Genomic DNA, 12,136 nt, shown 5'->3' with positions numbered 1-12,136 from the left:
TTTATGCATTTCAAAATGTCTTATACTAAGCAGGTATAGCTTTTATAATTTTTTTTTAATGGTAAATTGTTAAAATCATTTTGGAAAGCAGTTCTGCATTATCTGATAAACTGGAAGATGAACAAACCCTATGATCCCTAATTCCAGTCTTAGGAATAAACAAACCCTAGAGTAGTGGTTTTCAACCCTGACTATGCATTAAAATCACAGAGGGAACTAAAATGTACATTGGTAAACCAATGATTAAGAGTACCGTTAACCCTGAGATTGGAAGAATGAAGAAACCAAATAGTGACTCTTCAAAATGAGAACTCTAAATCTTAAAGAAAAGGAGTAGAATCTGGCATCATCTATAGTAGATGCAAATGTTCTTGAGGCTCAGATGGACTAGTAAGAATACAAGAGCACCCACAAGGGCAAGCAGGGTCCAGGAACTAGGAAGATCTTTACAGCCCGGTGTAAAAATAGCTAAATTGAAGGGTACTCACTTCTCTTCACAATTAATGCATATTTTTTTCTAATAATTCTACCTACTAAACATTATTATTCATAAGAGAACAAGTTTTTCATATGAGTTTGTGCTCACTGATATATGGACAAGTCAGAAAAGCAAGAAGAAAAATATAATTTCAGGACACCTATTAAACACTCTATCTTACCATATGCTTCTTCAATCAAAGCGCAGTAAGGGTTAATGCCAGTGCCATTCCTTTTGGCTTCTTGTTCTCCAAGCCTCAGGATATTTTCCAAGCCATTTAGGGCAACCTGTACAATCTTAGAGTCCATGACTGTAAGGAGATCACAAAGTGGCTTGATACAACCGAGTTCTACGAGGTACCTAAATACAAAGAACAATTTAGTCAAAGCTTTCAATTTCATAAAACTTTTATAAAATAAGTGGGTCATCCTCAAACTGTAGAGATAAAAATGAGCACCCATTCAGCCATATAGGCTACATCTTACCACAAAGCTACAAATAAATGAAACAAAACCACTTCTCTAACACCATCTCCATTTTTCCTCCTCCACAACTCCTGCACTCCAAAAAACTGAATACCCTCTTACTCTGAATATGAGCAACTCATCAAAACAGTGTAATTTTGGCTAATTTCATCTTTGTTTCTGTAGAACCACACCTCTGAAACAGGTGCTAAAGCCACCATAGGCCCAACAGGCCAATTCTATTTTGTACAAAGATCTCTTAAAACTCCAAGAAAACAATTTTTTTTTTTTTTAAGATTTTTATTTATTTATTTGAGAGAGAGAGCACATGAGAGGGGGGAGGGTTGGGAGGGTCAGAGGGAGAAGCAGACTCCCCGCCGAGCAGGGAGCTCGATGCGGGACTCGATCCAGGGACTCCAGGATCATGACCTGAGCCAAAGGCAGCCGCCTAACCAACTGAGCCACCCACACGCCCAAGAAAACAATTTAAAAATGGGCAAAAGATCTGAACATACCTTTCACCAAAGATCTGATGGCAAATTAAGAAAAGATGCTCAACATCATTAATATATGTCATCAGGGGACTGCAAATTAAAACAATGATGCCACACCTATTAAAATGGCTAAAATGCAAAACAACTTGACAATACCAAATGCTGACAAGAATGAGGGGCAATAGGAACTCTCATTTTTTTGCTGGTGGGAATGCAACATAGGAACTTTGGAAGACGGCTTGGCAACTTTTTACAAAGCTTTCTGTACAATCCAGCAATCACACTGTGGACACTCACCCAATTGAGATGAAAACTTAGGTCCACACCAAAACCTATACACACACATTTATAGCAGCTTTATTCGTAACTGCCAAAAAGCCAGAAGCAACCAAGATGTTCTTAAATAGGCAAATGGATAAACAAACTGCAGTATATCCAGACAATGGACTATTATTCAGTGATAAAAAGAAATGCACTATTCAAGCCATGAAAAGACATGAAGGAAACTTAGACATGCTAAGTCAAAGAAGCCAGTCTGAAAAGACTCCAGACTATATGATTCCAAACATGACATCCTGGAAAAGACAAAACTTTTATAAAGACACTAAAAAGTGGGGTGCCTGGCTGGCTCAGTTTGTTAAACGTCTGACTCTTGATTTCAGCTCAGGTTATGATCTCAGGGTTGTCCTGGGCATAGAACCTGCTTAAGATTTTCTCTCTCCCTCACCCCTTGCCCCTCTCCCCTATCCCTTAAAAAAAAAAAAAAGACAATAAAAAGTATAGTGGTTGCCAGGGATTTGAGGGGTGGGTGGGGGTAGAGGGGTACTGAGGAATAGGTGAAGCAGAGGGGATTTTTTTAGGGCAGTAGAACTATTCTGTATGACACTACAATGGTAGAAATAGAACATGCATTCACCAATACCTATAGAATTATACAACACAAAAAGCTTTCAGCTCAGATCATGATCTCAGGATCCTGGGATCAAGCCCCGCATTGGGCTCCGCACTCAGTGGGGAGTCTGCTTCTCTGCCCCTCTCTACCTCTGCCCCTCCCCTCACTCGCACTCTCTCTCTCAAATAAATAAATCTTTTAAAAAACAAAAACCAAGCTTCCTTTACGATTACAAATGTTAGTTGCAAATCTGAAAAACAGAAAAGCATGAAGAAAAAGTACACAGAGATTAACCACCACTATTATACCCCACTATTGCTTCCTCTGTGTCCTAATTTTTATGAAGGGTACCCACCTACCATTTTCGCCAGTTACCTTTGACTCTTCCCTTTCCTTCCCTTCCTACTTAAAGCCTGCCAGCAAGTCCTACAGATCCTTTCTTCTTGTATTGAGATCCGTATCTCATGCTACAGCTATTAATCCTGGCTGTACACTATTACAGCGGCATCTTAATTGCTCCTTCCTCTTCAAAATACTATGTTCTTCATTAATACTCTCAAGGCCAAAGATACTGAGTCTTCCCATTAAGACTAAGGCCTTCATCCCAGCTTCCAAAGCCCATCAATTACTTAATTCCTCATCTTGCAAAAGAATAATCTATAGCAGGGGATGCCTGGGTGGCTCACTGGTTGAGCGTCTGCCTTCAGCTCCGGTGATGACCTCAGGGTCCTGGGATCAAGCCCCACTGTCGGGCTCTTCACTCAGCAGGGCATCTGCTTCTCCCTGTCCCTATCTGTCTGTGATATCTCTCTCTCTCTCTCAAATAATAAAAATAAGATCTTAAAAAAAAAAAATAACATAGCAATACTGATTTGCCTCTTCCAATAACATTACCTGTGCACATTCCCTCACACTTCCCCTCATGCTATTCGCTCTCCTCCAAAATAACCAAATCTCTACCCAAATGGCAAGTTTCATCTCTTCCATAAACTTTCTCTAATTCAAGGGAATATTCTTTATCCCTCATTCCTAAGAAACTATATATTAGCATTTGATTATATTTAACCTAAAATTATGGATATTTCCTAAGTTACTCTACTTGGTTCTTGCATCTAAATCTTGTCTACTCAATAAGAATAAGCAAAACCACACAGATGTATTTTATCAGTGATAAAGTCAGTATATTTTCTGTAATTTGGACTGTAATATTTTTGTAATAGTTTTTCAAGATAATTCCATCTGGTTGAGAAGAAACTGCCAGAATGATAATGAACTTCATTAATATAAACAGCTATGCTGAATTTTAAAAAGGAATAGTAAATAGCCTTTACACTCTTCTTTAACAGAGCAAAATACCCCTGAATACTTTCTGATGAAATCTACCACAGTATTTTAGAAATGTTTTAAAAATATGTGTACAGTTTAACCATTTCAACTATGAAACCATATTATAACTTCTACATTACTTCTTACTGCTACCATTACTGGGATAAATGCTGTTACCCGTGGTGGCATACTTATAATCATAGTACCCCAGAACCAGAATCTTGGGAGGTTGAAAAAGACCTTAACCTCATAAAAAGTGCTTCTGAAGACCACTTGCAATCTTCCTTGAAAACCTGTCACTGATGAACTTTACCAAAATAGTTATATGCAGTATTAATCTATTTTATTATTTTAGGTACAGTTATCTTCTGTACCTAATCAACTTCGGAAATGTTAGGACTACCTTTTACATTTTTAAACTTCTAACAGAGCACTAAAAATTAGTATTGGTTAATTAGTGCCAACATTCAACCCACAAGGCAACAATATGAGAAGCAGTTGTATTTTTCTGACAGTATATATAAGGGCGGGGTTACAACTTCAACACTCATTTAGAAATATCTTCCCCTCATCTGAATTTCCCATAGAGAAAGTTAAGGCAGGCTAAGAAGAGTCTAGGTTCCATTTTTCTCTTCATCATTAATCTTTTTTTTAATCTGAAATACTGAATGTCCATAATTTAGCATTTAATTGTATGATGTCTTCTTTTAGGAATTGATTCCTGTCCGTATATATGCCTTCTCTAGCCACTGAGATTATAAGCCACCCAAGGGGCCATTTAAGTCTCAAGCTAATACAGCTCTCTCCCTTTACTGAACATTACAGGACTTCAGGAGACACTGCCTCTAGTGAATTTTTCATTTTATTCTCAGATATACCTCTCTTTCAAAGTCTGATCCAAATCTTTTAAGACATCTAAACTAAAAATAGCAAGTTAGATACCAAAGTTGGACTCTAAGGATTCTACTAGTAACCTTCTAGACTACCTAAGATTGTTCTGACCAGAAAGCTCCAGAGTAGACTAAAGCCACCCTATAAATACTTCCATTCTCTCAAACCTCAACTATGCCTTACTTCTATTATCCTGGAATTATTTCAGCAAGAAGGAATGGGAGAAAAATTAAATATACATTTGAGTCTAGTTATGAAACTCAGAACAATCTTCCAAGAGGTTAGAATTGAGCATTCATAACTAGTAGACATAATTTTTCCTTTAATTTACAAGATGCTACCTGGCTAGTACTTACTTGATCTGTTCAGCTGATCCTCCAGAAGTTGCATTTGTGATGGCCCAAGCTGCTTCTTTCCTTGTCCGAAACTCAGCGGTTTGTAATATACTAATGAGGGCTGGGAAAATGTTGGCATCTATCACAGTCTGAAATTAAATCAAAAATTAAATGAAAAGGGAAATTACAAAATTTGTAAAAATGTTCATGATACTAATTATAACTTTTTAGCTAGCTTCACTAATGACACCCCTCTGCCTGTTAAAAATTAACTGGAAGGAGTTTAAGTCCTCTTACCCATAACCTTTCAACTATACTTGGTATCACTGGTAATACTCTCTCTGGAGTCTGGGATCTTATAATCTCTTAGTTTTTTCCCCGAGTTCTTTTCTGATTGTCCTCTCTTGTTCCACCCACAGTAACAAATTACAAAAGTTCAATTTTCTGTTCCTCTGCTACTCTCATTTCTTTCACAGCATCCAACTCTGACACGTGTGTTGTAACCCTCCAGCCCTCACTTTTGGGTGCTCCAGCCCAAGGTGGCCAACAGCTTGCTTCAGATCTGCTAACCACTTCAAACATCATCCACCCTCTCTATATCAGGTGTCTTCTCAAACCTCTATTTTTGTATTTATAAAGGCTCTTTTTGTATTTACTTATTCTAAATTTTATCAGTCACTAAGTCTCCTTCTTTATATTCTCAATTTAAAACATCAGGAGCCACCTTTTCCTTCCCTTTTAGCACTGCCGCAATCCTATTCCAACCTACCACTTCCCACCCAGATTACCAGCATAGCCTGTAGTTGGACAGAGTACTTTTACTCACTCTCCCCTCATATATGAACACTGAAAGTCTGCCTCAAATTACTTCTCTCATTTTTCTCCTAAGCTCAAAAACCTAAAATAGGTTCATATCATTTCCTCTACCAAGAAACTGAGAAATTCTATGTAAGAGCCTGATAGTAGCAGGCAATCAACTATAGCTGAAATCACCTCATATGAACTGCTATAGCTATCAATCTCAGTCCCTGGCAGCATTCTGGGGATGACTAACCATGCTCTTTTTGTTTTGTTTCAAGTTTTTATTTAAATTCTAGTTAATTAACATACAGTGTAATATTGGTTTCAAGAGTTGAATTTAGTGATTCATCAACCATGCTTTCCTGATCAAGAACTCTATTATACCAGTGAAGGAAGTCAGCAAAGTTTAGCAGAAAAATACTTCATCTTGATCCTGTCATTTACTAGGGGTGCCCTTGAGCAAATCACTTTCTCTGATACTCAGTTTCATCCTTAAATGAGAATACTGGATGAGATAACCTCTATGATTCCACTCAGCTCAAAGTCCCATAGGTCTGTGTTTTATCTTTTATAACGTTTAGCCTTTCTCATGGTCAATGTGAACCCGTTTCAGCCCACTGCTTGCTTTATCTTCCACTTGGGTTACTCTCCCACCTAATGTAAGAATAAAATTAAAAGGCAGATAACCATTTAGAGAAAAATGGGTCCCCAAAGGTTTTATAAAAAATTGAAGTTATCTAATACATGGGGCCACTAGAAAAAAAAAATATCTTACTTGGCAAGAGTAAAGCCAATCTGTTTAGTATAAAGATCATCAAAACATTTCGAAAATATAAGACACTATCTCTTGGGTCTTGGCAAATCATCAAATATTAAAGGCAAAGGGAAAAACCAAGACCAAAGTTTAAGTTTCAAAAGTCTGAACTTCTGTAAGGTAGGTTTAAAAAAATAAATAAATAAGTAAACAAGACAACAATGCTGGAAGTTAATGGTCTCCAAGATAATAACGAAAAAAAACTTTAAGGCTAATTGAAAAAAAGCTAAAACTTATCAATAAAAATAGAAAAAGACAGATGCTATGGGATTACCTGAATCTGTGCTCTATTTCCAGCTGTGATATTAGATATTGTCCAACATGCTTCCTTTTTGATAGATTCCTTTGGGCTACTCAGCAAATGCAATAAACTCTGCAGAGCTGAGCAATTCAAAATTACCTAAAAGGAAAAGTTTGAAACTTATTCTCTACTGATCCAAACAGAAGTAAATCTTTAACTCATTTATTTTCGGAACAATATAAGCAAAGAAATAATGTCTCCCCTTGAAATTTTAGAAATAACTTTATATATGTAAAAAAGTATTCAGTGCCAATAAGAATTAGTTTCTAAGATTATCAAAGCAGTTTTGTTATACACATTACAATTGTACAACTGCTGCTTCTTAAGGCATAATAATGTATTAGTCCTTCACCTTCCTATCCCTTACAGGAATTAAAAAGTCTTTTGGATGGGTAAATAGATCAAGTGGCCAGAAATTCAGAAGTGGTCCCAGATTTTTAAGTCTTCTGATAACACTCTACCTGGTAGTCAGCAAATACCTACTTAATGAAGTACACCAACTGCTTTAGAGGACACAAAGATAAAAAGAATATGTCCCCAGCTATCAAACAGCTTACAAAGGTGAGGGAGAGTAAGACAAATACATATGAAGCAGATCTAGCCTACCAAAACTAAACTCCTAAGTTATAATGACTGAAATAATATGTGGTGGGCTCAAGAATCAATCACTGAATAACAGAATAGATACCTAGTCCAGAAACAAGCACAGGTATTTATGAGGAATTAAATATATAATAAAGTTCCTCCAGAGGTTAACTAGTTGAAAAACATTTTTTATTTTTGAAAAGTATTTTTTAAAAAATTCTTAACCCATTACCAAAATAAAGACTAAATATACAAACACACCATAAAACAGAAGAAAATATCAGTAAATAGCTGGTTTGGGGATAGGGAGGGACTTTCCAAGCATAAAAAGAATGGAAGAAATTACAGGGAAAAAATAAAATTTCATCAAATAGAAATATCTGCATGTCAATTAAAATACATACTACATAATGTAAAAAAAATTGCAACAGATAAGAGGGTTGCTGTCTTTAATATGTAAATTGTTAAAAGAAACTACAATTTTAATAGATTACCTACCTCACAAGTAATAAAAGAAATGCAAATTAAGTAAGTCATTTCTGCCTATTTAATTCAGCTCAAAAAATAATAAAACGTGGTTAAAGAAGCACAATCTTAACAGTATAAAAGATACTACAGAGCAATTTTTTAAATGCCAAAGATGTGATCTAGAAAATAAACATGCCAAAAAATAATAAAAAAATAAACCTGTCACAAGTTAAAGACAATACTTGTGGAGTAGTGAGGAAAAAAAGACTTTGTGGGGGTGGAGGGAATGCCTTGAAACACGGATAGGATTTCATAAGCAAAGAAGGAGGAGGACACAACAGATAAGAAAGGCTGGAAATGAAAAAGTGCTGAGACAAGCTACCACAAAGTACCAAAATAAGGAAAGAACAGAGCAGTGAGGCTTATTAAGGAAGAGTTCTATAACCCTGAAATTAACAGTAGGCTACAAGAAAGAATGAGACTAAAATCCTGAAGTACAAATTTCTTAGTCTTTCAAGATTCTTTATCTCATAGTCATTAAAAAAGTTCACTGTTTCTGAAAGGAAGGTAATGTGAACAAGGTTGTTTTAGGAAAGATTAAGCTGTTACTAGGAAGAGTCAACTGAGGGGTAAATGCTGGGGAGAAGAGGAAGATAAATGAGGTAACGACCCTTGTGTGTGACCCTTGTGTGTGAGAAAACATGGACCAAACTAAGGTAATTAGATGAGGATACTGAAACACTAAGAATCAACAAGAGTTGGTGACTTTGCTATACAAGATGTGAGAGATGGAGGCACCAAATATGACTGCAAAGTTTTGGGGGTGTGGGTGAATAGTTACCTCATTAATTGAAATGAAAAAAAAAAAAAAAAAAAGACTTGGAACCAGCTTTCTGGGGGGGAAGAAGATGAACTGTTGAGAGACACAAATGTGAGAGAAATATCTAACAGGCTACTGGAGACCCAGGAGTAGAACTTGAGGGACATCAGAACTAGATGTACAGATACAGAACTTCATTCAATAATTTTTGAGTCCTTACACATTGTGCCAGGAACTATTAAGACTACAGAAGGACAAAAATGAACAAGACTGACACCATTCCCCGCCCTCGAAGCTCACAATCTAGTAATGACAGTTACAATACAGTGTGATACATGCTATGAAGGATGAAACAAAAGAAGGCACACCTAACTTAAGAGTCTGGTAGCAAACAAGGCCTCTCAGAGAAAATAGTATTAACAGGAAGACCTGAAGAATGAGACGACCTTAGCCGCAGAGTGTGGATTCATGTGAGGGAGTGGTTAACAGCAGGGATGGGGATGCAAGCATATGTTCGGTGGAGATGGAAGCAAAAGTGTAGTAAAACTTAGGGCTGAGTGTGGTCATAGTGAATTCAAGGAATAAACATGGCAAAAGCACAGAGCATAGCATGGGGAGGGAAAGACAAACTTTTTTTGAATAGCAGATACACTGACAAGGTTTAAAAATTCAGAAAGTATGAAGGACTACAGAGGCAAAGCCTCCTTTCCATTCCCATACCCCAGCAACCCAGGTCTTCACAGACACAATCAATGTTATTAGTTTCCTGTGTTTCCTTCCAGAGAAATTTTATGCAAATATAATCAAGCATATATGTTGTTTTCTTTTTCTCTTCTCCCTGCCCCCTTTTATATAAATAGTAGTAGATTCTACACACCTTCTGCCCCTTGTTTTTCTTTTTAAATGATAAAACCTGGAGATATTTCTGAATCAGTGCTTAAGAGCTTCCTCATTCTGTTGCATAGCATTCCATTAAACAGGTACCATATTTTAAAGGATCTCAAACACCCTCAAAGGACAATAGGGGACCATAAAAAGATTTTAGGTAAGAGAATGACATGATGAAATTTGCATTTTATAAGCATCCCTCTGGTGATACGGAATGGAACAAGAAATGTCTGAACTAAGCACTGCAAGAGACAAGTGGAAATGGCACCTAGTGACTAATGAGAGAGGTGGACAGGGAATGATCCAGCTAATGTACAGGTTTTGGGCATGGTCAACTCTTGGTAGCATTCACTGAGGTAGGTAACATAAATAAGCAGAGGCCCAGATATACCAGGGAAGATAATGAGTTCCCTTCTGGATAGCATAAATTTAAAGTAAATATTAGAGTTGGAAGACACCTTCAAGTACAAATCCAAATTTTAGGGATTAGAAAAGTGCAGACATTAAATGCCTTCCTGCGATTCAGGGCTGGGAAACCTAATTCTCAATTCCCAATCAAGCTGCACCAGGGTGATGGCTGAAGTTATAAGTAAGCTCAATGAATAATTATCCCCTCCAGGGGATAATCCCACAAACAGGAAAGAACAGGAAAAGGAGCTTGCTAAGGAGAAATGGTCAGTGAAGCAGGAGACCCAAAACACTTCAACACCACTGAAGCCTAGGAAAAGAATGTTAAAGACAATGCCAAGGCATCTGAGAGATAAAGAAAAATAGCTAGAACAATCCACTGTGAATGATATATCTTGATACAGAAGTTGAATGGAGTGGGGAGGGATGACATTAAGAACAAGGAAGGAAGAATCCTCCTCACAGTGGAGACTTATCATGTGCAAAGAAAAGGAAGCTATTAGAGAGATGAAGCTGACAGAGAAAGGATGCTACTGGAGGCTCTGACCCTCACAAGAACCACTTCAAGTAGAGGGAGTAGTGGGAAATAAACCTGACTAACCAAAGGGTAAGTTAAATCACAGGGGAACCCAAAATTGCTATAAGCAATAGGTAAAGATCAGTGAAGGTCCTGAAAGTAGCTAAGGCAACATTTTTAACAAACATTAATGAAACAAAGTGTCAATCCTCCCTAATAACATGGAGTTAAATACTCTAACTGAAACATAATCATGGGGTTCAATGTACTGTTTCTGAAGGAAAAAACATAATCATGGGGTTCAATGTACTGTTTCTCAAGGAAAAAAAAATAGTTACCACTTACTCATACCTGTGTCTGAATATCATCGCCTGTGACGATGTTTCCCACAGCCCGCAAAGCAGGAGAAACCACTTTATAATCATTATGCCTGTAACCATAAAAAGAAAGATGAATGCAACACTTCCATCCTTAGTTTCTTTTCTTTTTTTTTTTTAAAGATTTTATTTATTCATTTGAGACAAAGAGATACACAGAGAGAGAGAGAGCATGAGCAGGGGGAGAACAGAGGGAGAGGGAGAAGCAGGCTCCCCGCTGAGCCAGGAGCCCAATGTGGGGCTCCATCCCAGGACCCTGGGATCATGACCTGAGCCAAAGGCAGACGCTTAACCATCTGAGCCACCCAGGCGCCCCCTTATAAGGTCTCTTTTCTTTATGGCTGAAATCCAAACCAAATAATGTGACGTGACTTTAGAGCACAAAGGTCCCTATGGTGGTTCTTAAGGGAACCCTATGAGGATGGGTTTGGTATTCCCTGGAGAAGCTATCTCTCCCTTTACTTAGTATTTTTGAATAAAAACTATAAATCTTTCTTAATAGTCTTTCCCAGGTATTCTATCACCTGGGTTACAAGATTTCCCTCTCATTCTTTACTACGGTTTTCACTTCCTCTTTACTATTTTGGGGGGGGGGGGGGGCAGCAGACAGTTGAGGGAGAGAGAGAATCTTAAGCAGGCTCCATGCCCAGTGCAGAGCCCGATGCAGGGCTCATCTCACCACCCTGAGATCATGACCTGAGCCCAAATCAAGAGTTAGACACTTAACTGACTGAGCCACCCAGGTGCTTCAGGATTGACTCTTTTTAGTGGCAATATACCTTTTGCTATCTATCCAGTCGTTGGTCTCGGGTCATTAATCATTAGCTTAATTACACAGGTCACAGTTTTCCAAATGTTCCTGCTGAAGGACTGTTCACACCAAAAGAATGAGCAGTTCTTTATATAAAGGCCTCCAACAAACAGATTTGACATCAATGTAAGTAACAAAAGAGAGCAGCCCAAAGCACAATAAGTCAGTATAACATATTAATATTTATCAGCATCTAGAAAACTAATAAACTAATATAGGGACAAAAGAACAGACACGCTTGAAGATATCTTACATCAACAGCTCCACAAGTCTCCTACATACTCCTGCATCAATGACGGCTTGAATTTTATCATTAGGTCCATCTGACAGATATGAGAGGGCCCAGCAGGCATCAGCCAGTACGTCAGTGTCACTGACAAATAACAACCAGGAAAGCACATTCAGACAGGGGGAAACCTGTAAAGGGAAGATGATATGATAATGAAATTCAACAGAATAAAAGCTA

At 37.6% G+C, this 12,136-nt stretch overlaps 1 protein-coding gene across 2 annotated transcripts in view; it reads right to left on the bottom strand.

Moving 5' to 3' along the window:
- Positions 1-12,136, bottom strand: part of KPNA1 (karyopherin subunit alpha 1) — a 70,375-nt gene that overhangs the window by 4,120 nt on the left and 54,119 nt on the right. For both annotated transcript variants that reach the window (XM_035000037.1, XM_035000038.1), the window contains exons 9-13: positions 11,924-12,087; positions 10,834-10,912; positions 6,770-6,895; positions 4,902-5,029; positions 660-838 (exon numbers count right to left, since the gene is read on the bottom strand). In XM_035000037.1, the coding sequence (XP_034855928.1) occupies positions 660-838; positions 4,902-5,029; positions 6,770-6,895; positions 10,834-10,912; positions 11,924-12,087 (676 nt within the window). The remainder of the gene's footprint in view (positions 1-659; positions 839-4,901; positions 5,030-6,769; positions 6,896-10,833; positions 10,913-11,923; positions 12,088-12,136) is intronic.

Source organism: Mirounga leonina, unplaced genomic scaffold (assembly GCF_011800145.1).
Source record: "Mirounga leonina isolate KUSES-001 unplaced genomic scaffold, KU_Mleo_1.0 Mir_115, whole genome shotgun sequence".
In the NCBI taxonomy this organism is placed as follows: domain Eukaryota; kingdom Metazoa; phylum Chordata; class Mammalia; order Carnivora; family Phocidae; genus Mirounga; species Mirounga leonina.
This window is presented reverse-complemented; position numbering and strand designations above follow the sequence as displayed.